General features: G+C 39.1%; 1 protein-coding gene across 1 annotated transcript in view; it reads left to right on the top strand.

Annotated features, from left to right (window-relative positions):
* The window catches only part of LOC139730340 (CREB-binding protein-like), a 143791-nt gene extending 120777 nt beyond the window's left edge, over window positions 1–23014 (top strand). Inside the window, exons 17-18 of the mRNA XM_071641208.1 lie at window positions 18988–20394; window positions 22340–23014. Of these exons, the coding sequence (XP_071497309.1) occupies window positions 18988–20394; window positions 22340–23014 (2082 nt within the window). The remainder of the gene's footprint in view (window positions 1–18987; window positions 20395–22339) is intronic.
* The last annotated feature ends 297 nt before the right edge of the window (window positions 23015–23311 follow it).

Below are 23311 nucleotides of genomic sequence, written 5' to 3'. Positions count from 1 at the left end.
TCCATTGCAAAATCTTGTGGATCTCATTTTTGAGCAATTGACCCCAAATTTAGCATGCCTGACCGCTATCAAAGGTAGTTGTGCAAGACACCTTTTTCGTTAGTATTGCATAATGAGTTGCCATGGCAATGGCAAATTTTTAAAAAATCTTACAAAATGTTGTGGATCGAACTATACTCTCATTTTTTGAGCAATTGACCCCAAATTTGGCATGTGTGACTGCTATCAAAGGTAGATGTGCAAGTCACCTTTTTTGTTAGTATCGCATGATGCGTTGCCATGGCAGTGGCATATTTTCGTTAGAAACTTGTGGATCGAACTACTCTCTCTTTTTTTGAGCAATTGACCCCAAATAAGGCATGTGTGACCGCTATCAAAGGTAGTAGTGCACCTTTTCGGTTAGTATTGCATAATAAGTTGCCATGGCAACAGCAAATTTTTAAAAAACTTACAAAATGTTGTGGATTGAACTACTCTCATTTTTTTAGCAATTGACCCCAAATTTGGCATGTGTGACCGCTATCAAAGGTAGATGTGCACGACATTTTTTTTTTAGTATGTCGTATTGTGTTGCCATGGCAAAGGCATATTTTCATAAAAACTTGTGGATCAAACTTCTCTCTCGTTTTTTGAGCAATTGACCCCATATTTGGCATATGTGATTGCTATCACAGGTAGATGTACAAGACACCTTTTTCGCTAGTATTGCATAATGCATTGTCATGGCAATGGCAAATTATAAAAATCTTGCAAACATATGTGGATTGACCTAACTCCCTTAATTTTTTTAGTATTTGATGTGAATTTTGGCACATGTGACCACTACAGTATGTAGATGTGCAGAACACATCTTCTGTAGATGTTGAACAATGCATTTCCATGGTAACAGCATTTTTTCACTAAAAAAGAATACAAAAATATTGTGGATTCAGCTAACCCCCTCAGTCTTTGAGCATATGGTTGGAAATTTGACACATGTGACCGCTGTGGTACATAGATGTGCAAACTTAATCCTTTGTCATTGTTGAACAATGCGTAGCCATGGTAACAGCATTTTTTCTCTAAAAAGCATACAGAAATATTGTAGACTCAGCTTACACCCTCAGTCTTTCAGCATTTAGCTTGAATTTTGGCACCTGTGACCACTATGGTACATACACAATAGATGTGCAAACTTAATCTTTCGTCATTGTTGAATGATGCGTTGCCATGGTAATAGTTCAGCATTTTTTTCACTAAAAAGCATACAAAAATATTGTGGATTCAGCTTACTCCCTTAGTCTGTGAGCATTTCACTTGAAATTTGGCACATCTGACCACAATGGTACTTAGATTTGCAAACTTCTTCTTTTGTCATTGTTGAATATTGGGTTGCCATGGTAACAGCACATTTTGAATGAAAATCATTAAAATATATTGTGTACTCAGTTAACTCCCTCAGTCTTTGGGCATTTTGCTTGAAATTTGGTACATGTCATACGACGATGTGCAAACTTTATTCTTGTCGTTGTTGAACAATGTGTTGCCATGGTAACAGTATATTTTGAATGAAAATCATACAAACAGTTTGATTCAGCTAATTCTCTCAGTTTTTTTAGCATTTAGCTTCATATCTATTGGCGCATGTGACCACTATATTACCTAGATGTGCAAAATTTATCTTTCGTCATTGTTGGAAAATGTGTTGCCATAGTAACAGCATATTTTGAATGAAAATCATATAAAATGAATGCAGCTATACGGGGTAACTCCCTCAGCTTTTGAGCATTTGACTTGAAATTTGGCAAATGTGACAGTTATGATATCTAGTTATGCAAACCTCCTTTTTTTTTAATGTCAAACATTGTGTTGCCATGGTAATGATTGATTTGATTGATTGATTAAAAGGTCTTTATTCGAATAAAATCTGAGTCGGCGACTAAAAGTCCAATTACACAGATATACAGAGATTATACAGCAAAACAGATAAAATGATAACATAATTATAATACATAAAAAATTACAATACATTCAAACATTCTGTATGCACAACTAATACAGTTTTAAGGCTACAAATTGTCATATAAATACAAAAAGGAAAAAAATGAATGCACATTTCATAAACAGTAACGGTACACTCCTAATTTTTTTTTTTCACAGAAAAAAAAAAAAGAAGGAAGAAACACTCGGGGCTACACAACACATTGCTGACAAGAAAAGAAAGAGAAAAAAAATGTAAACTCTTCTACAGATACAAAAGGGAGTACAGGAGTTTGCAGTGTGGTTGGAAAGACGCATCAACAACCTACACTATACATTCCACAAATACTTGCAGTAACATTTGTTGGTGAGGTGATCATCCCCCTCTCCCATAATATACACACATTCACTGCACACACATACCTAAAGCATTTCTCACTGGCATACTCTCTCTGTCTCTCACACACACACACACACACACACACACCTACACACATGCACACATACATTGATCTGTAGATCGCATATCTGTACAACACCCACAAACGCGCATGAGCATAAACACATTGTTCATGTACGCTCAGCATACACACATTCATATACACGTACACGTACACACACACAAACATATGCGAGCGAACATGAACTACATACTGTACTAGACACATGTACAGTGTACATGTTCAGTGCATATGCTCAATGTACAATATGTACACACTCACACATACATTCACGTGCACACATTTAGACATACACGTACACACAGGGAAACCATACACGCACACATTGCAGCTACAAGCACGCGCACACACACACACACACACGCACACACAACCCACACACACACGCAAGCACCGTCATGCCCACAAGGGCACACCCAACACACGCCCATACAATGTACCTGTGCTACAATTGTAAGTGCACGTTTAAAAGCAGGCCCATCTATTGTACATTGTGTGAATGTCTAGCAACTATCCCAAAAACTAAAAAAATACAATGTATCACCTCATTACAGCTGTAAACAAAAAAAATCTGCACTCTTTACAGCCGGGTATGCCTTAAAATACCGCAGCCTTTTGATTACTATATAATTACAATAAAATTACCCACAAAAAATTTGACTCTGAGTGCAGTGTGGAAAAGGTGGGGTTTCCTAGCATACATATAATACATCAAAATTTCCTAATCAAATGTATCATTTGTCTTCCCTATCCACCACTCTGCAAACTCCTATACATATAACTATAAAAATAGATTTACCAACACATTAGACAGTACTGAGAATAAAAAGCTCTACTAAGAGTCACTGCAGTAATAATCATTCAGTATATCAATAAAATATGGTATTGCACTTTTCTTAAACCTATCAGTTTTACAATATAGTTGAGAATATTTTGTAACATTTTTTAATTGATTTTAACATCTCTTTGATCCGGTAACCACAATGAATGATTGGGGTGCTTTTCTAACTGCAGAGCAAAATCTAAACACAATTTCCTTCTCCTTTCTTTTAAAGATAATAAATTGCACACTTGTAAGGCCACATCATATGTAACATAATTACAACCTAATATGATTTTCAATACACGTTTTTGAATCTTTTCTATTACTTCTGTGTGTTTTTTTGTAAGACTCGAATGAAAAAGTGGGGCACAATATTCTAAAATTGGTCTGATGTATCCTGTATACACTGTAATAAGATCAACTATTGATAAATTAAAATGTTTCAATTTGCGTAACATAAACAATCTCCTATTGCATCTTTTCACCATTTCAGAAACATGTGCATCCCATTTGAGATTCTGATGAAAATACACCCCTAAAATCTTAACAGTGCTTGTTTCTTTCAAAAAAATTTCGTTGATACACAAACTTTGCTGAATTGATTGCTTCATGAAAGAAATTGTCATAAAAACACATTTCTGAGGATTAAGTTTCATGTTATTCAACAATGACCAACTTGCCAGTGCGTTAATTTCTCTTCGTATCTGAGATGGCTGATTTCTATTCCTAGCCTCTACAATAGTCAAATCATCAACATATTTATAAAATGAAAAAGGGCAATCCTTACAAGCATCATTTATCATAATCAAAAACAAAACCGGTCCAAGTTTTGTTCCTTGTGGAACCCCTGCATTGCATTCTCTAATATCAGAGATGCTGCCATTGTATTTAACAACCTGTTGTCTGCAATATTAAAAAATCCACAACTAATGAAATAACAAATGGACGCACATTCATAAATACCAATTTATGAATCAGAATATTATGATCAATTCGGTCAAATGCTTTCGAGAAATCTGTTAAAACCATAGTTGATACATTGCTTTGCTTATCAGCATTTTTATACAGGTTATGAAGCATTGTAATCAAATAATGACAAGTTGAAAGGCCAGTGCGGTTACCAAACTGATTGACATCAATTTGGTCCCTAATGTCTTCTAACAGCCATTTAACTATGAAAGACTCAGCAATCTTAGCAAAATAAGAGGTCAGAGCTATTGGTCTTAACTCAAATACTACTGGGGGAAAACATTTGGGAATTGGAATAATTTCAACATATTTCCACATTTTGGGGAAAATACCCTGCTTAAAAGCAATATTAGTAATATGACATAAAGGAAAACATATCTCATAAGCAAATTCACGGATTACTCTCACTGGCAAATCATAAGAGACAGTTGATTTTCGTAAACTCAACTTATGTAACTTATTGAAAACATCATGTGGTTGTATGACTGGGCATTCGTAAGGTGAAGGCAGATATGCAGGTAACTGTGATCTGTCCAGCTAATAAAAATCGGTTGTTACAGATATAAACAATTCATTAATATAATTTGCTACATACTCAGAATTGTGACGTTCTTTCTCACTAATATCAGGTACATGAATCTGCATTTGACATTGAACTCCACGAGTCATCAATATGATATGTTTATACCAATCAGCAGGATTGTTAATTTTCAACCTTTGTATTCTTTCATTATAAATTTATTCTTGGCTACTTTTTCTGCTCTTTGCACTTTGTTCCTAAAATATTTCCATAATTTAACATTCTTATTAATAAATGCTTTTTGTCTTTTTTTCATCAATATTTTAATTTCACAGTTTATCCATGGTTAATCATTCTCATGAATACTTATTTCTTTCACAGGTAAAAACTGATCTATCCGGTGCTTTAAAACCTGCAAAAACATATTACATATTTCAGAAACATCAGTGGTAATGTGAAGTTCTTCCCAAGTGTGCTGTGTTATCCAGCTGCCAAACTCACGAATACCACTATCAGTTAAGGGTCGAACAATTCTTTTTTTCTTCCTTTTACCTGAATATTCAGACTTATATTGTTGGTGTAAAGGACACCAGAGGATACAATTGTGGTCACTCATCCCAAGGGGTGATAAAATCTCAACTGAATCATAAACATGACTGATATTAGTGATAATCTTATCTAAAATATTCTGACCTCTTGTGGGTTTATTCACAACTTGCTTAAAATTCTCTAAAGTATTTGAGTAACATCCAAATCATTGAAATCTCCAGCTATAACAAAGCCTGCATTTGGGTACTTTGTAGCTAAAAAAATCCAAACTAGTTAAAATATGGTCAATATATAATTCAGAGTTTGGGTTTTTGGGAGGAAAATACACTGTACACAAGATAATACTTGAAATTGACAGAGGGAGACGAGGAGGTCGCATATAAATCCAAATAATTTCTACACCAACAGGGACTGAAACAGAGAGACATCTCGGTTGAAAACTTTGTTTTATATATGCTGCGACTCCACCACCCTTTTTGTTCATACGTGATTGAGAAAAAGAAATAAAACCAGAAAGGGGAAAATACTCAATCGGTGTACTTTCATCAAGCCATGTTTCTGTCAAAACCAGGGTATGAACATCATATTTTTGTCTCGCCCACCGGAGGTGAAGGTGAGACTAAGGGATCCAAATGGCGTCCGTCCGTCGTCCGTCCATCCGTCGTCCATCATCCGTCACAAATGTTAAAGTTTACCTGCAAGACTCTCTTATGATGCATAACTTGGCAACTGTTACAGCAATGGCAGCCACACTTGGGTGATAGAAGCACTAGGGGTATCTTCATGTTATGATGTTGTCAGAGGTCATGTCATGATGTCAAAGGTCATTTGAGGTCATATATTAAAGAGTATGTACAAGACTCTCTTTTCTATGTTAAAGTTTACCTGCAAGACTCTCTTTTGACAAATAACTTCACATAAGTTGCTTGGATTACAACCTAACTTGGGTCATAGATGCACTGGGGTACCTTCATGTTATGGTGCCGTTGGAGGTCACAGGATAAGGTCAAAGGTCATTTGAGGTCATACGTTAAAGTTTACTTGCAAGACTCTCTTATCACATGTAACTCGACACATGTTGCTACAATGGCAGTCAAACTTGGGTGATGGATGCACTGGGGGTACCTTCATGTTATAGTGCCGTAAGAGGTCACATGATAAGGTCAAAGGTCATTTGAGGTCATACGTTAAAGTTTACTTGTAAGACTCTCTTATCACACGTAACTCAGCACATGTTGCTACAATGGCAATCAAACTTGGGTGAATGTAGATGTCTCTTGGGAAATTGAAGGTAACCACAAGGTCAAAGGTTACAGACAGGGGTCAACGAACTTTTAGGGCCCAATGTTAAGTTTTTAGGGCGCATTTCGTTTATGGCTCATAACTTTTGATCCCTTTGTCCGTTTGTGACCAAACGTGGATGGAAGATGTCCTATGGGGAGGTGAAGGTTGTCACAAGGTCAAAGGTCACAGACAGGGGTCAACAAACTTTTAGGGCCCAATGTTATGTTTGTAGGGCGCGTTTTGATTGTGGCTCATAACTTTTGATCCCTATGTCCGTTTGTGACCAAACTTGGATGGTAGATGTTCCTTGGGGAGTTAAAGGTCATCACAAGGTCAAAGGTCACAGAAAGGGGTCAACAAATTTTTAGGGCCCAATGTTAAGTTTGTATGGCGCGTTTCGATTATGGCTCATTACTTTTGATCCCTTTGTCCGTTTGTGACCAATTTGGATGGTAAATGTCCCTGATGGTGTTGAAGGTCACCACAAGGTCAAAGGTCATAAGCAGGTCAATTAACTTCTGGAAGTTATAAAAATATTAATTCCTTGTACGCGAATCGGCGAGACACAATTTGGAGATTGCCTTGTTCTACGGTAACAGCTATCTCGTCAAATTTGTTTCTAAGAGAATGTACATTTGCTAAATGAACATTTGGCAGATCATATCTTACCTCTTTATTCAACTGTGAAACCGCTTTTTATAAAAATTAAATTTTTTTTTCCCCTAACTTGATCTTTCCTTTCTTAAAGTCATACGTGTTCTTGATAATAACACTGGAATTGGTTGGACAATCGACTTTCGCGAAATACCTGTAGTACAAATTCTGTTGAATTTATTTGTTTTCCTTCCATTTCCTTTACTTCCCCGGTGGGTCTTTCTTTTTCGCGATATTCCTAGATCATGAATTCGTTTCCACACTGTATATTGTAGTTTGGGCAAATGCTGAGGAAAGCGTGGAGTTTGGCGACATCTTAAAACCAGCGAGGCACGTTGTTTGTTGAAATATTGATGAGGGAGTGTTGAATGCAAATATGGCGAAGAGGTACACGCATGGAGTCCTAGGCACTCATGCACATGAAGCTGATGACTGGAAGTTGTGGAATTCCACCCATGCTTAGCCGAAACACCGTCTGCGGACGGCCAATTATAAGAAGCAGTTGTACGACTACGATGACTGATGTTTTGACGTTGAGGTCCTGGATACAAACTTAACATTGGGCCCTAAAAATTTGTTGACCCCTTTCTGTGACCTTTGACCTTGTGATGACCTTTAATTGAAGAGTATCCTTCAGAGAAGAGACTCTGTGTGGTACGCTACCTGAAAAAGTACATTGAGCGTACAAAAGTGATGAGGGATACGGAAAGGCACCTGTTCATATGTCATAGGAAACCTCACAAACGAGCCAGTAAGCAAACCATCTCCAGGTGGATAAAGGAGACAATGAGTGCGGCGGGTATCGACACTAGAATTTTCAAACCGCATTCTACAAGGGCTGCAGCAGTCTCTACTGCAAAGACAGCAGATGTGCCCATAGCGGACATTCTGAAACAGGCCGGATGGTCTAATGAGGAAACCTTCAACAGGTTCTATGATAAGCCGTCGATCAGGGCAGGACCTACATGTAGGTTCTCCATGGCGGTACTGGATAATCATTGAAGAGAAAGAGTATTATTGGTGAGCTACTATGTCATTCTTATCACCATACATTGCTTGGTTTTTGCAGAAATGCGACCACTTGCTTCAAAATCTCATATTAACGAACAACGGAGATTACGAAAAATAATAAATAAATTAAACGAGAACTTACCTGTTTGAAGTTTGATTTTTATTATTTGAGTAATAGGAGTGTGAGTTAATATGCCCTCCACTCCCACCCTCAATTCAAACTTCAAGGTAATGTTCTTACTCCGTCAATTTACAGTGTATTTCCAGATTGTGGGATTGTGACAGTGGTCGCATTTCCTCATGGATCAGGCAAATCTCACTTGACCCAGTTGGGTCTTTGGTTCAGTTCTCTCACCTAAGTTGACATTATGTATTAGACGTCGGAAGACAGTCCGATTTCTTAGGTGGAGATTTGCCTGGGCGACGAATATTGACTGCGCATGCGTACGAGTGGGATCTCATATTAACTCACACTCCTATTACTCAAATAATAAAAATCAAACTTCAAACAGGTAAGTTCTCGTTTAATTGTCCCCGCCGAACGAGTTCGAGCAGGGGACTATGAAACGGGCTCCGTACGTGTGTGTGTCCGTGTGTCCGTGTGTCCGTCCGTCCGTGTGTCCGTCCGTGTGTGATCAAAATCTTCAATTTGCTACTTCTCTGTCATTTATGAGCCAATTTTGATTCTGTTTGCTTTATATGATAGCACTACATGGGAGCTTTGAAACTTCTACACAGAATTTCAGTCGTGACCTTTGACCTTGACCTTTGACCTATATTGTACATTTTGCTACAAAATGCTACTCCTTCGCCATTTCTAACCCGATTTCGATTCCGTTTGCTTTATGTGATGGCACTAGGTGAGGGCTTCAAAACTTCTACACAGAATTTTGACCTTTGACTTCTTTGACCTTTGACCTTGATTTTTGACCTGTATTGTACATTTTGCTACAAAATGCTACTCCTTCGCCATTTCTAACCCGATTTCGATTCCGTTTGCTTTATGTGATGGCACTAGGTGAGGGCTTCAAAACTTCTACGCAGAATTTTGACCTTTGACTTTGACCTTTGACCTTGATTTTTTGACCTATATTGTAAATTTTGCTACAAAATGCTACTCCTTCGCCATTTCTAACCCGATTTCGATTCTGTTTGCTTTATGTGATGGCACTAGGTGAGGGCTTCAAAACTTCTACACAGAATTTTGACCTTTGACTTCTTTGACCTCTGACCTTGATTTTTGACCTATATTGTACATTGGCTACAAAATGCTACTCCTTCGCCATTTCTAACCCAATTTCGATTCTGTTTCCTTTATGCGATGGCACTAGGTGAGGGCTTCAAAACTTCCACACAGAATTTTGACCTTTGACTTCTTTGACCTTTGACCTTGATTTTTGACCTGTATTGTTCATTTTGCTACAAAATGCTACTCCTTCGCCATTTCTAACCCGAGTTCACTTCAGTTTGCTTTATGTGATGGCACTAGGTGAGGGCTTCAAAACTTCTACACAGAATTTTGACCTTTGACTTCTTTGACCTCTGACCTTGATTTTTGACCTATATTGTACATTGGCTACAAAATGCTACTCCTTCGCCATTTCTAACCCGATTTCGATTCTGTTTCCTTTATGTGATGGCACTAGGTGAGGGCTTCAAAACTTCTACACAGAATTTTGACCTTTGACTTCTTTGACCTTTGACCTTGATTTTTTACCTATATTGTACATTTTGCTACTAAATGCTACTTCCAGCGGGGACATATATTACGCACCGCGTAATTTCTACTTTTCCTTGTTTATTTTTTTCTCTTCTACATAGAATACATGTGCCAGTACATCATTTGCCAAAAGTGTATTTTGGCTTCTGGAAAACATGTATCAGTATAGTATTTGCCAAAGTGTATTGATGGTTTGAAAATGATGCATTTAGATTGATAGTTATGTCACAACAGGTACTGAGCAAGATGCTTTTATATGGGTAAAAGATAATAATTATAATAATATTAGTTTATTTGTTGTTTTCAGTTGGTTTCAATGTATCATTTTCTGGCTGTTTTCTTTCACCTTTACAAATTAGTGTAGGTGAATTCGTCAAAACGAGACGAAACAAAACAAAACAAAAAAAAAGACGGCAATATTTTGATCTATTATACGCTGTATAGGGGTTTTGTCCAAACACTGTTTTGTGTGCATGAAAATGGTGTTAGTGGATAGTGGTGTTCGGGTACAGCCAATTTAAGGTGAAACCAAAGGAACAAAATATTTCATTATTTGGTCGAAGGAAAAGAAAGAGAGAAAGGTTAAAAGAAATAATGAATCAGATATTTATATAAGTTGTTGCCCCCTTGATACTCTAAATAGTTTGTTGGGTTAAGTAAGGAATTCTAGAAATACAAGGCGTAGAGAGGGCATAATCTTGCTATTAATGAACTGTCGCCGATATGCAGAGAAAGCAGCTATATACAGTGAAACGCCGTTATAACGAGTTCGGTTATAACGAGGAACCGCTTATAACGAGGTGATCGCGTCGGTCCCGTTTTCCTTTGCGTGTAAACCTATGGCAGAACGAATCGGATATATCGAGTTCGGTTATAACGAGATTCCGGTTATAACGAGGACATTTTCGGTGCATCATGATAAAGAAAAACATGAGCAATTTGATCGGATACAACGAGGTTCCATTTCTTAACCTGCCGCTTTCAAACACGCGACGAACGAAACATTGAAAAGCCAATTCACGCTATCTCCGATTTACATAGTCTATGTAAAAGGCAGTAAACATACTGCACAAGTGCCCGTCCCTTCTCGATCTCTACAATTAGAAGCGGGAAGACTCGGAAACAAACATGTTTTAGTCACACCGTTATCCTTTTTTACTGCCCATTATCAGTGACGATTAACCGAGTACCGTTCTTTCCATGTTACCGGTACTTTCTTCTAAACCACATAACATAATCATAGTCATTCCATTTTCTTTTTCATGAAGTTCCATCTCTTGACTTGCCACTTTCAAACATGCGACAAACGGAACATTGAAAACCAAATTCACGCTATCCATATCTCTTTCCTGTTTTGCAGAGTAGTTCATGTTTTCTTCTAAACCACGCAATAAGACACAGAAATACCTTCCGATGTTCCTACTAAGTTATTGAATAAAATCATTCGATTTTGTTTTTCGCGAGATATGCGTGCGTGATATTAGGTCAGACAACAGCGCAACGAGATAGAAAAAAATATAACGCATTCAAACACTCTTAAAGTATGACACTCGTGCCCAAAACGGACAATAATATTTGAATGCTTGTGCAACTCATCATTTTATCCTTTCCATTTTTAGTTCCGACTTCTAGTTGTTTTGCTGGCTGGTAACTATGAGTGTTTATGATTAAATCCGAAATAATTAATGAAATCATGGCGATCCCGCCGGGTGACAGTAGCGTAAAAATAGTTGAATAACGCATGTTAATTTTATTGAGTCGGTGTTTAGAAAAAAACAAAACAAACGCATTTAACAGTTTGAATAGATCTGGGATTTTTCATTATCATGTAACAAAAATAATGATAATATAAATATGAGTGTGTATGATTTAAGCCAAAGTGATTAATGAAATCATCGGTTGACAGTAAAAAATAGTTGAATAGCGCATGTTAATCTACTTAATTGAGTTGGTGTTCAGAAAAAGAAGCAAACGGATTTAACAGTTTGAATAGATCTGGGTATGTTCATTATCATTTAACACTACATTTCACAACGAAGATTTTTATTTCTTTCAGAATGGTCTATGAGGTATAGATTTGCGTAAAAAGGATCACAACCTTCCAAATTCAACACTGTCGCATATTTTTCAAGAACGGGTGTACAAAGCGCGAAGAGATTTTCGGAAGAAAATAAAGAACGCATTTTTTAATCCCTTCGGACGCAACGATCATACATTGTGTAGGATTACAGCCGAAATGATTCATTAAATCATCGCATTCCCGCTGGGCACCAACAGCGTAACATATCTCGCAAGTTACGATAAACAACGCATGTATGTTACTCTATTTGCGCTGGTGTTTAGAAAAAACTTAACAAACGCATTTTACACAATCTGATTTTGTTCATTGTCATTTTACGCTGTACACTGTATTTCACAAACGAAAAAAAAAATCTTTCAGAATGGTTCGATGCAAGAGGAAGAGATAGGTGTAGAAAGAATCACGCATATGATTCTGCCGAGTAGGCCTGCTTCTCAAGAACATAATGTGCAACTATTATGCGAAGAGATTCTTGGAAGAAAAATAAAGAATTAACGCATTTCAACCCCTACTTATTCCCGTCTTTTTTATGTATCAATTCACAAATAATTTCCCTTTACTGTCTCAATAATAACGATCCATAATTGTGTAATAACAACGCAAAGGATGTTCCTAAAAAGTTTAATTGACGGGTATGACGTCGTGCTTATGTTTTTCTTTGTTTTTGATGCGTACGGTTATAACGAGGTACCGGTTATAATGAGGTAATATCGCCGGTCCCACGGACCTCGTTATAACGGGGTTTCACTGTAGCAGCACCTGACATAGAATTTATCTTCAAAAGAGTCCACCTGTCGCGACTCGTTGAACCAAGGATTCGCTTATCATTCTCAACAGCGATGTTCTGTTTTCACCATAGACATGATGGATTCATTGGTGGAATACGAAAATGGACTTGATTAATGCAGAATGGACTTATTTGAAATGAATGAACTCAGTACAGAATGGACTCAGTGGAAAACAACGGACTCAGTTGAAATGAAGACATTTTATTTTGTCAATATGTCAACATTTTCCTGTTTTTTAAACAAAGGGGGATGTTATGGAATAGCGCCATCTGTGGCGAAGCAGTGCAGTGCACAAGATGGAATCCAGTAAATGGCTGAACCCAAAGTAACTCAAGATTGGAAAGCCTCCTAATTGATTGTTGTGAAGCTGTAATGTAGTTATCAGTTACAGTAGGGTTGAGAAGAAGGATAATAACAAAACAATTTGGTTGTAGAATTTACAATATTAGCCCTATACTCGAAGAATTCATGGGATAGTCGCTTAGATAATGTCTTCTAGGCTCATTCCCTGCATGTGTTTTAAAAGTTACAGCACCTTAAGGCTGTATACAGGGGAGAATTGGTTCTAAATTCTTCCAGAAACAATGACTTTTTCATTTCTAGCTATATGAGCATGATAATGAATTCTGCGGTTACCACTGGTGTAGAAATCCCAAAGCATTTATTAGAACAGTTAATGCATACCCTCTGGAAATAACTACAATGTAATATATCATATTCCCCTGTGGTACAGGCACAAATTAGGTTGTGAGAGTTTTTGAGGTTTGCTCTCTGGATGTGTTGCATCAAGACTCTTTGAGGGTAAAGCGAGAGATTGTCCTGGTTGAAGTCATCCACGCCCAAACTCTGGAAGGCATGGACTGTGTCATTGCACATTCTGCATGATTCAGGGTTTGGATACTTCTTGATCCATCTGCTCTTTGAGACATCTTCAAATTTTCAACTTCAGCCGGCACCATGAAAGGCATGAAAAAGCAGACTTTTAGTGTGTTTTTTTTTCGCAACAAACTGCAAAACATAATCTCTCAATAGTGTCAATTGTACTTTTATAATTTCCTTTTCCAGTGATGGAGCAGACAACATGCGATACAATAAGTAAAGTAAACTTACAAGATCCATCAGGAGAATTGAAATGTCAGTGTCTATGTAATAATCATCAATATCTCTGATTTCCCCTGTTGCTCTTGAAGTAGCATCTAATACATGCAAAGAAATGAGGATATCTGCTTCCTCATTGTGAGTGACGGGTGACAGCTCCCATAGCATCTTTGATGAACCCTGTTTTTCTTTCCATGATGTGGTCTCTGTGTCAAATGGAATTGAATGCTCAGTATTTCAACTTTCAGGCTGATTATTTGGCCCAGTTTTGTGGGTTTCTAAGGCATGGGTATGAAAAATTAACCTTTGGTAGTGAGAGTGAGTGAGAAATTTACCGCCGTACATCCCGTCATTCATTGACCTCCACAAACACTTCAAACCTCCTGTGAGTCACCGACCATTGTCATTCCTTTGATCATCCCTTGGGTTTACCACTAGCTGGTATCAGACAACATCCAAGCTCATCGTAATGTAGGTCCAAGGATAACCAGACCACGATTTACGACCAGCTTGAGCCAACCCAAACATCCTGTCCTACCCCCATGAGTACTTGGAAATGATGTTGAGTCTAATCCCCTAAAGTTAGTCCCGCCTTTGTTTCCATCACAACCAAAGTTTTACCCAATTGAAAACCCTTCTTTAGCATCAAGACTCCACCCCCATTCACCCATTCATTCGTATGTTGGCCAGTTGTATAATTGCGGTATACTGAGAATTGTAAGAATCAAAAAAAGACTTGGAGATTCAACACTTGGAGCAAGAGGACAAGCTAAAGTTATACCTCTCCATCAATAAATGCCTTACTTCGAAATATATTCACAGTGTCACATGTGACTCCTTCAATGTACCTCTTTAAATATGTCCGATCCCAGTATGCAACACAAGTCATATGTGAACCCTTGTGTCTGCTGGACTTTTATTCCGCCAAAAAATGATGTGTACAGTTGGAGTGAAATGAATCTTCACTTGCTGAGCTGCTTCAAGATGTCAAATTGTAAATAACTATATTAGGGTCTTGCACCCTGGTTTGTGCCAAACTCTGAAGCTTCTTGCATATGGTTATTTCACTTAGTCAGCCCCTCCTGGAAACCAATTTAATATACAACATTAAATACAGCGCATAGATGTCCCTCCCCTTGCCGACACTTTTAACCAATCATATAGATGACCATTGGTCATCTGATGAATAATCATGCAGTGGTCACTCAACAAGGCACTGTCAGCACAATAAAGACTAGTGTCAGCACAGTTTAAGAATGGTGTCCGCATCCAAGGGCTAATGTCGGCACATTAACCCCTGTACACTAAAAGCTAGTACTCATTGGATGGACAAACAAAACTGTCAATTCTCATCTTGTTTTGACCAGTGTCAGATTTTCACCAGTTATACATCTTAACAATCGGTATTCCCTTTCCTCGTTTCCAGGTGCCTACAGTTGATCATTAACAACAAGTGTGATCCCTCTAATCAGATTCTGGATACTTTTTATATGTTATGTGCTGTTTCCCAAAGAAGGGTCACAACAGCACAAAGAAGGGTCACAGCAGCACTTTGAAACATTTTGTTATCATGTACATCGTCTCCCAGAATGAAGCTTCTCAGCAGTTTCAGCATTTCTCATTACATATATATTGTATACCTTGTTTCAAGAAAGACATTCATCGGCAGTTTGGTTTCTCTTCATTTAGACTCTGGATGGTCTGCCTGGACCGATCTGTAGCTTTATGTTCAAGCAATGTCCAAAATAAAAAACAATCAGATTTCTGCATTAAAAACTTCTGATATGATTAGACTGTCCAAATGCTACTTCAGGGTCTTAAGATATAACATCTGAGCTATATTTTGCAGGAACCCCGTTCAATTTGCTAAGTTGTCACATAGAAATGGGGATCTTTGTAAAGCATGTCATGGGTCTGATTCTTCCAAATTTAGCACTCATTGATGCTGTTGGTAGTGCGCAATGTGTGAACACAATGGACAGAACTTGGAGGGAAGGGATTCCTGACATGCTCTACAAAACTCCTTATTTCTCTTTGACCACTGAATCCAAATCAGATGGGGTTTTCACAAAAATGTGGGTAATAAGTTATAATTTCATACCCTGAAATTTTATTTGGATTGATTCACTATTTCTAAAATTATCATTGCAGAGGGTCCTGTTGTATTTTTTTTTTTTTTTTTTGGGGGGGGGGGGGGCATACACCTTGTATGGTATATACGAAACCGTAACATGTCACTGTAGATTGCTATAGATGTGACAATATTTTCAGCCATATTCATTATATGTGACCCGCTGCAACAAAACGATCCAAAAGTCGCGGGTGGACAATTTTTATGCATCCGCCATGAAGTGGTGCCGCAGGCATTATGTTTTGGGTTGTCCGTCCTCCCGTCGTTCCGTCGTTCCGTCCGTCCTTCCGTTCGTCTGTCCGTAATCAATTTTGTGGACAATGTAACTAAAAAACCTTTTGACGTATCCTCATGAAACTTGGCATGTGTTTGAAGGGGTGAAGTTGTGCCTATCAACTTTTGGGTGCACATGCTCAAGGTCAAATGCTCAAAATTTCACTATTTCCCCCCATATCTATGCAATTCCTGAAGATATTTTCTTGAAACTTAGTGTATACATTTGCTACCCAATTAAGATTCTTTGGTGAGAGTTTCGGGTCTTGATGTCAAAGGTCAAAGGTCGTGAAAATGTGAAAATTTCACTTTTTCTCCATATCTTGGAAGTGGTTCAAACTGTCTTCATGGAACATAGTATATATGCATGTACTGACTGGCAGTGATTATCATGGGGAATTTTGGAATCATGGGGTCAAAGGTCAAGGTCAAATCTTCAAAATTGTACTATTTCCCTCATGTTTGTGCAATGCCTGCAGGATTTTTATGCCTCTGCCACGAAGTGGTGCCGGAGGCATTATGTTTTCGGGTTGTCCGTCCGTCCGTCCGTCCTTCCGTCCGTCCGTCCGTCTGTCCGTAATGAATTTTGTGGACAGGGTAACTATCAAAACCTTTTGAGGTATCCTAATGAAACTTGGCATGTATTAATGTGTATTAGGGGGTGAAGTTGTGCCTATCAACTTTTGGGTGCACATGCTCAAGGTCAAAGGTCAAAAAGTCAAGGTCATAAATACGTAAAATTTCACTATTTCCACCATATCTATGCAATGCCTGAAGATATTTTCTTAAAACTTAGTGTATACATGTATTACCCGATTAAGATTCTCTGGTGAAAGTTTGGGTCATGAGGTCAAAGGTCAAGTAAAAATATTAAAACTTCACCTTTTTTCTCTGTACCTTGGAAATTGTTCAAGGTATCTTCATGGAACATAGTATATATACATGTACTGACTGGCAGTTATTATCTAGAGAATTTAGGGTTCATGGGGTCAAAAGTCAGGGGTCAAAGGTCAAGGGCAACACTTCAACATTTTACTAAATTTCCGTCATATTTATGCAATGCCAGCAAGATTATTTTTTTTTACACTTCGTGTATGCATGTATAGCCTAATAGAGATTCTCTGGAAACTTTTTTTTTTCTTTTTTTTTTTTTTTTTTTTGCCTCAAAGGTCAAAGATCAAGGGAAAGTGCTGAACTAACTTTTTCCTCCATATCTCAGAACTGGCTCAAGTTATCTTGAAACGTTCTACATATTTCTGCATGTTCTGCCTGACTGTGATTATCCTATGAATTTTAGGGTCAAAGGCCAGATGAAATGGTAACAATGTACTTTTCAGTACAGAAATTGCACTTTTTCTCCATACCTTGAAAATTACTCAATGCATAAATTTATGAATGGGCAAAGTCAAGTTAAAGTCCTTAAATCCCAAAATACATGCTGTCCTATTCATCCAATTAAACCTAGGTCAAGGAAGGTGAACATTCAAAACATTTGTGACAAACTTGTCACTTTAATATTTTGCCAATTTTGTGAAAATGTAATCACACATTGTCCACATGTACTATAGACCTATTAGGAGAATCATGCATTATGGCGGAGGCATACCAGTCGCCTTAGCGACATTTCTAGTTATCCATACCTTGAAAATTACTCAATGCATAAACTTATAAAGGGGTCAAAGTCAGGTCCTCAAATCCTCAAATCTCCAAACATATGCTCTCCCATTTATCCAATTAAACCTAGGTCAAGGAAGGTGAACATTCAACACATTTGTGACAAACATGTCATTTTAATATTCTGCCAATTATGTGGAAGTGTCATCACACATTGTCCACATGTTTGTACTATAGATACAGACCTTTAGGAGAATCATGCATTATAGCGGAGGCATACCAATCGTCATAGCAACATTTCTAGTCTGAAAATGACATGACATTATTCCCTTACTCTTCCACTTAAATGTCATATATAACATGACTCATAAAAGTACTTGGTTGCAGAGATATTGGTGATTTTATTATGGCATGTTGAGTGGTTTAAGAAATCATTGTTTCAAGAAAACGGCCTTCAAAGTTTTCCTTCCGACGCTATCCTGATCAAGGGGAAGCAAGACAGTTATCACCGTTTGACAATAGAAGGTACGCTCCTAGCAACCTCTGTGATGTTCATTAAGCTTAGCGCCGGTGGTCTGCGCATGACCAATCAGTAACCATGCAGGATGTCAAGCACTGACCAATGACATTACTCCCTAGTTGCTAGGGGCGGAGTCTAACTACAGCGCTAAATCCAAATCTTCAGTTCCGTTGAAAGTCGGAAAATCATGGCCCAGAAAAGTGTTATTTTCTTGCCTTTTCTTTGATCCTTTAGCTTTGACATTTCAGCAGATGATAGAAGATACATTATACCACAAAATTATGTCAAAAACAGAAATCGGAACGTTTTGATGGATTTGGATGATGTGACTTCAAACTCAATTTTCTCTGCTCACCCGTCAGCGACTTGAGGATCCTTTTGTTGTAGAGGGTCACATATATTCCTCATGCTTTGTCACAATGATCAATTATGTCATCTGTTTTGAGGTAAATTCTGTGAATTTGTGACTGAGTTGTTGCCTTGCAAATGAAGATAATTTATGATTTACTTTGTTTGTTTTGATTCCTGATTAGGATTATGACCTGTGTCCAATCTGCTATGAAAAGTTAACGCATGAGCACAAGATGGAGAAGTCGGGGCTGGACATCGATGTGGAGCCAGACTCCAGAAAGGTCCGCAATCCTCGGGAGGCTCGGCATCTCTTTATCCAGAGCTACATCCAGTCTCTGGTGCATGCCAACCAGTGCCGTGATGCCAACTGCTGCCTACCCAACTGCCAGAAGACGAAGAGAGTCATCCAGCACACCAAGGCGTGCAAGAAGAAGACCAATGGCGAGTGCCCTATCTGCAAACAGCTCATCACTGTCTGCCGCTTACATGCCGAGCATTGTCAGGAGCAGAAGTGCACTGTCCCATTCTGCATCAACATCAAGCACAACCTGTTGCAGTTCGAGATGCAGCTGGAGCACGAGCTGCAGCTGCTGAAGCAGAAGATATTGGCCGTCACACACAATGGGACAAGTGCAACACAACCCACCATCCAGCAGCAGCCTGCCCTGCAGAACACGGGTATGATGCCACAACAGGCCATGTTACAGGCAGGACATCAGCAGGCAGCAATAGCCGCTCCTCAACAGAACATTGTACCCTCAGTACCACCGCCCCCGCAAAGTGCCCTTGATGTGGCGAAGATTGTGCAACAACAGGTTGATGCAACCAGGAATCCCATGAACCAAATCCAGCAGCAGAACAAGACTACTTTGCCCACTGTGTCCCAGGTGAGGGCAAATCAGCCAATGATGGCTCAGCAGCAGCCCACTGGACTTTTAGGCAAGTCAACGTCAGTGCCTCCTGGTGGGCCTGGTGCTGGTGCTGTGACAATGAACTCTGTGAACCAGTGGACGGGTCCAATTGACCAGCAGGGTCACATACAAGGACATGTGCCTGTCATGCCCCATGGGAATAGTCTGCCTTTGCACAATGTGCATCCCGAACAGCAGAACTATGTGGGACAGATGGGACAACAGCCCCAGCAGCGCCAGTCCCAGCAGGCACTGCAACAGCTGCTGCAAACCCTCAAGCCCCCATTCTCTGCTGCACAGCAGAAGCAAGTGCTGACCATCCTCAAGTCCACGCCGTGGCTCATGTCGGCCGTCAAGCAGTTTGCCCAGCAGCAGCAGCTCCAACAACAGCAGCAGCAACAACAACAGCTGCAGCAACAACCCAACATGCAGGCTGCAGACCAGCAGCGCCAGTCCCAGCAGGCACTGCAACAGCTGCTGCAAACCCTCAAGCCCCCATTCTCTGCTGCACAGCAGAAGCAAGTGCTGACCATCCTCAAGTCCACGCCGTGGCTCATGTCGGCCGTCAAGCAGTTCACCCAGCAGCAGCAGCAACAACCTAACATGCAGGCTGCGGGCCAGCCTGTACCACAACAGCAGATGCCCCAACCCAACATGCAGCAACAGGCTCCTGAACAGGTAACCTCCCTATAATGTGACACTTTTAACATAAATGGTGGTAAATGTTGGAAACTCATTTTGAAAAGGCAGCTTTGTGACAGCTGAATACAATTTGATATGTGTTAGCTCCAGTGAGTGTATGCCCACCAGATGAAATGACTGTAGTCACCCTCACTTATGTCAAATCTATAGGCACTGAGGAAAATCCTTTGAATTCAATTTCGACATACACAAGAGGATTAAAGCATATTATTTATATCCATTTGTGGTGGAATTTTTCTTCATCCTAGCCAATTTTTCATGGTGAGAAAAACAGCAACAAAAATTCCCTCTCAGCCAACTGTCAAGGTATTGAAATACAAGTGATATACAGTTATAACTCAGTATAATGAGATCCTTTGGACCAATAACCAATAATACCAGTGATGTGGAAATTTATTATCTTTCCCCATTATACTACTATTAACTGTGCATATTTTTTTTATGTTGTACAATGTATGTGTCTGACAAAATAATATTGAATGTCATAATATGAGTCAAGTGGTACAAAACAGGCAATGAAATACAGTAAGTATATGTAGAGCAGAATTATGGAAAAATATATGACTTTTGCAGGGTCTTACTTTCTTGTTTGTTTCTTTGTGGCTTGCTCATTAAATTGTGTACTACCGGTACTACTACTGATTTTACATTTGCTACTCCGTATGCCATTTATAAGATTTGTTATTCATATAAGTGTCCATATTATGCAAATGTATTACAAATATAATGCTTGTATGAGTACATAAGACTATACAGGGTGTGTCCCCCCCCCCCAAAAAAAAGAAATAATAATAATAATAAATAAATAAATAAATGAATAGATAATGAATAAACTTTTGAAATACCCCCCCCCCCAAAAAAAAAAAAAGAAAAAAAAAAAAAAGGTAGAAAATAAGTCAATTCTTGAGAAATGTTTGTACATCTGGTTAGCTGAAGGTATCCTCTGTCATCTGACATGAAAAGGTACAAGAGCATTTCATGTTTGGGTGAGCACTGCCCACTTTTGTGAAGGACGTGGAGCGTAGGCTGTGCAAGAATTCACTATCCATTTGGTTGGCTGGTGATGTAGCGTAGACCTGTGGCTACACGTACCCCCACAAGAAAATGATACAGTTTTGGGCTAAGAAATGTGAGATGAATGGTTTGTAGTGGAGCAAAATGCCTAGGATGGACCTTTGACAATGAAATACACCTCCCAGAATTGTGATGCATCTCGCACTCTCACACTCCCACCTACACACACTTTTACTAGAATGGATAGCCACTTCCTGTGCAACCTAATTTCACATCTTTTATGAAAATGTGTGGTACTCACTCAAGCATGAAACATTTTCTGACTTTTCAGTGTTATATGTTAGATGAGACTTTCATCTACTCTAGTATCCATACCTATAAAAAAAAATCAAAATTTCAATAAAAGTTTATTATTTTGGGGCCATTCTAAAAGTATATTGTTTTATGGACACCCTGTGAAGCACAAATATTTGAACCGCTGCCTCTGAAGATTGTTTCAGGTTTTATTTCAGATTTGTTAAATGAACTTTAACCTCATCCAATGTTATTTTGTGGTACTAATAAATGTAAAAATTGATTACACTTATTACGAGACCATGGGTCTCTTCCTAACAGCTTTCCAGCCAATCAGGATCTGCATACAGTGGACTCCCATTATAATGAAGTCCTCCGGACCAGCAGTTTTCTTTTGTTATATCAAATTTTGTTATAACCAAACAAATAAACAGTTAAAAAATAGAGCTTGGATAATTTTGTGACCTGAATTTTTACTTCATTGTTACTGGAATTTCGTTATGACGGTGTTTGTTTTAACGGGATTGCACTGTATTGCAAAACTTAATATGAAATACTACCTGAAATGTTTTGTATTTGTCAGGCTTTTGTTTGTGACGATTTATCTGCCCAGATGATGAGCCATAACTGGATGCAGCAGAGGCAAAGACCCCAGCTCCAGCGGCCTTTCCTCCAGCAGCAAATGCCGCCCCAATATCCTGGCCAGCCCTTCCAACAGATGGGGCCAGGCCACCCAGCACAGTACAATCAGCACCCTGCAGCCATGCAGCAGCGCCGCACCTTGATGCCACAGACAATGCAGCAGTTGCAGCAACAGCCGGGCCTCAGTCAGAGTGACCCCAACATGACTCAGTACATGCTTCAGGGCCAGTTGCAGGAGCAGGCTATGATGTCCAACCACTCCCCCCAGCAGGTTATGTCTCAGGTGCACTCTCCAAAAACAGCGAACAACCTTCCCCAGGTCAGGTCGCCCCAGACCAATGCCAATGCCTTGGTGCAGATGCAGCATCCCATCTCCAGCAACTCACCCTCTCCTGATTTGCAGTTCACCCCCTCACCACCAAGGCTTCATCCTATGCAGCTTTCTCGCAGGCCGGTTGCAGCAATAAATTCCCCGATTCCACTGGGCTGTGGAATTCAAAATACCCAGAGGTTGGTGTCCCAGAACCCAACAGCCATGGGCCATAGCAATAAGAACTCGCTGCAGAGTCCTGCCACGGTGGACTTCCTCATGTCACCGCTTGATATTCATCAGGATCAGCTGTCCATGTTTGTGGAGATGGAGTGATCATTATTGTGTATATTCATGTGTCTTTTTGTCTCACCCACCGGAGGTGAAGGCGAGACTAAGGGATCCAAATGTCGTCCGTCCGTCGTCCGTCCGTCACAAATGTTAAAGTTTACCTGCAAGACTCTCTTATTATGCATAACTTGGCAACTGTTACAGCAATGGCAGCCACACTTAGGTGATAGAAGCACTAGGGGTATCTTCATGTTATGGTGTTGTTGGAGGTCATGTGATGATGTCAAAGGTCATTTGAGGTCATATATTAAAGAGTATGTGCAAGACTCTTTTCTATGTTAA

This window comes from Diadema antillarum, unplaced genomic scaffold (genome assembly GCF_040938485.1).
Source record: "Diadema antillarum isolate AM-2024a unplaced genomic scaffold, OU_Dant_1.0 seq00000301_RagTag, whole genome shotgun sequence".
Lineage (NCBI taxonomy): Eukaryota > Metazoa > Echinodermata > Echinoidea > Diadematoida > Diadematidae > Diadema > Diadema antillarum.
Note: the sequence above shows the minus strand (reverse complement) of the source record. Positions and strands in the feature narration are given on the sequence as shown.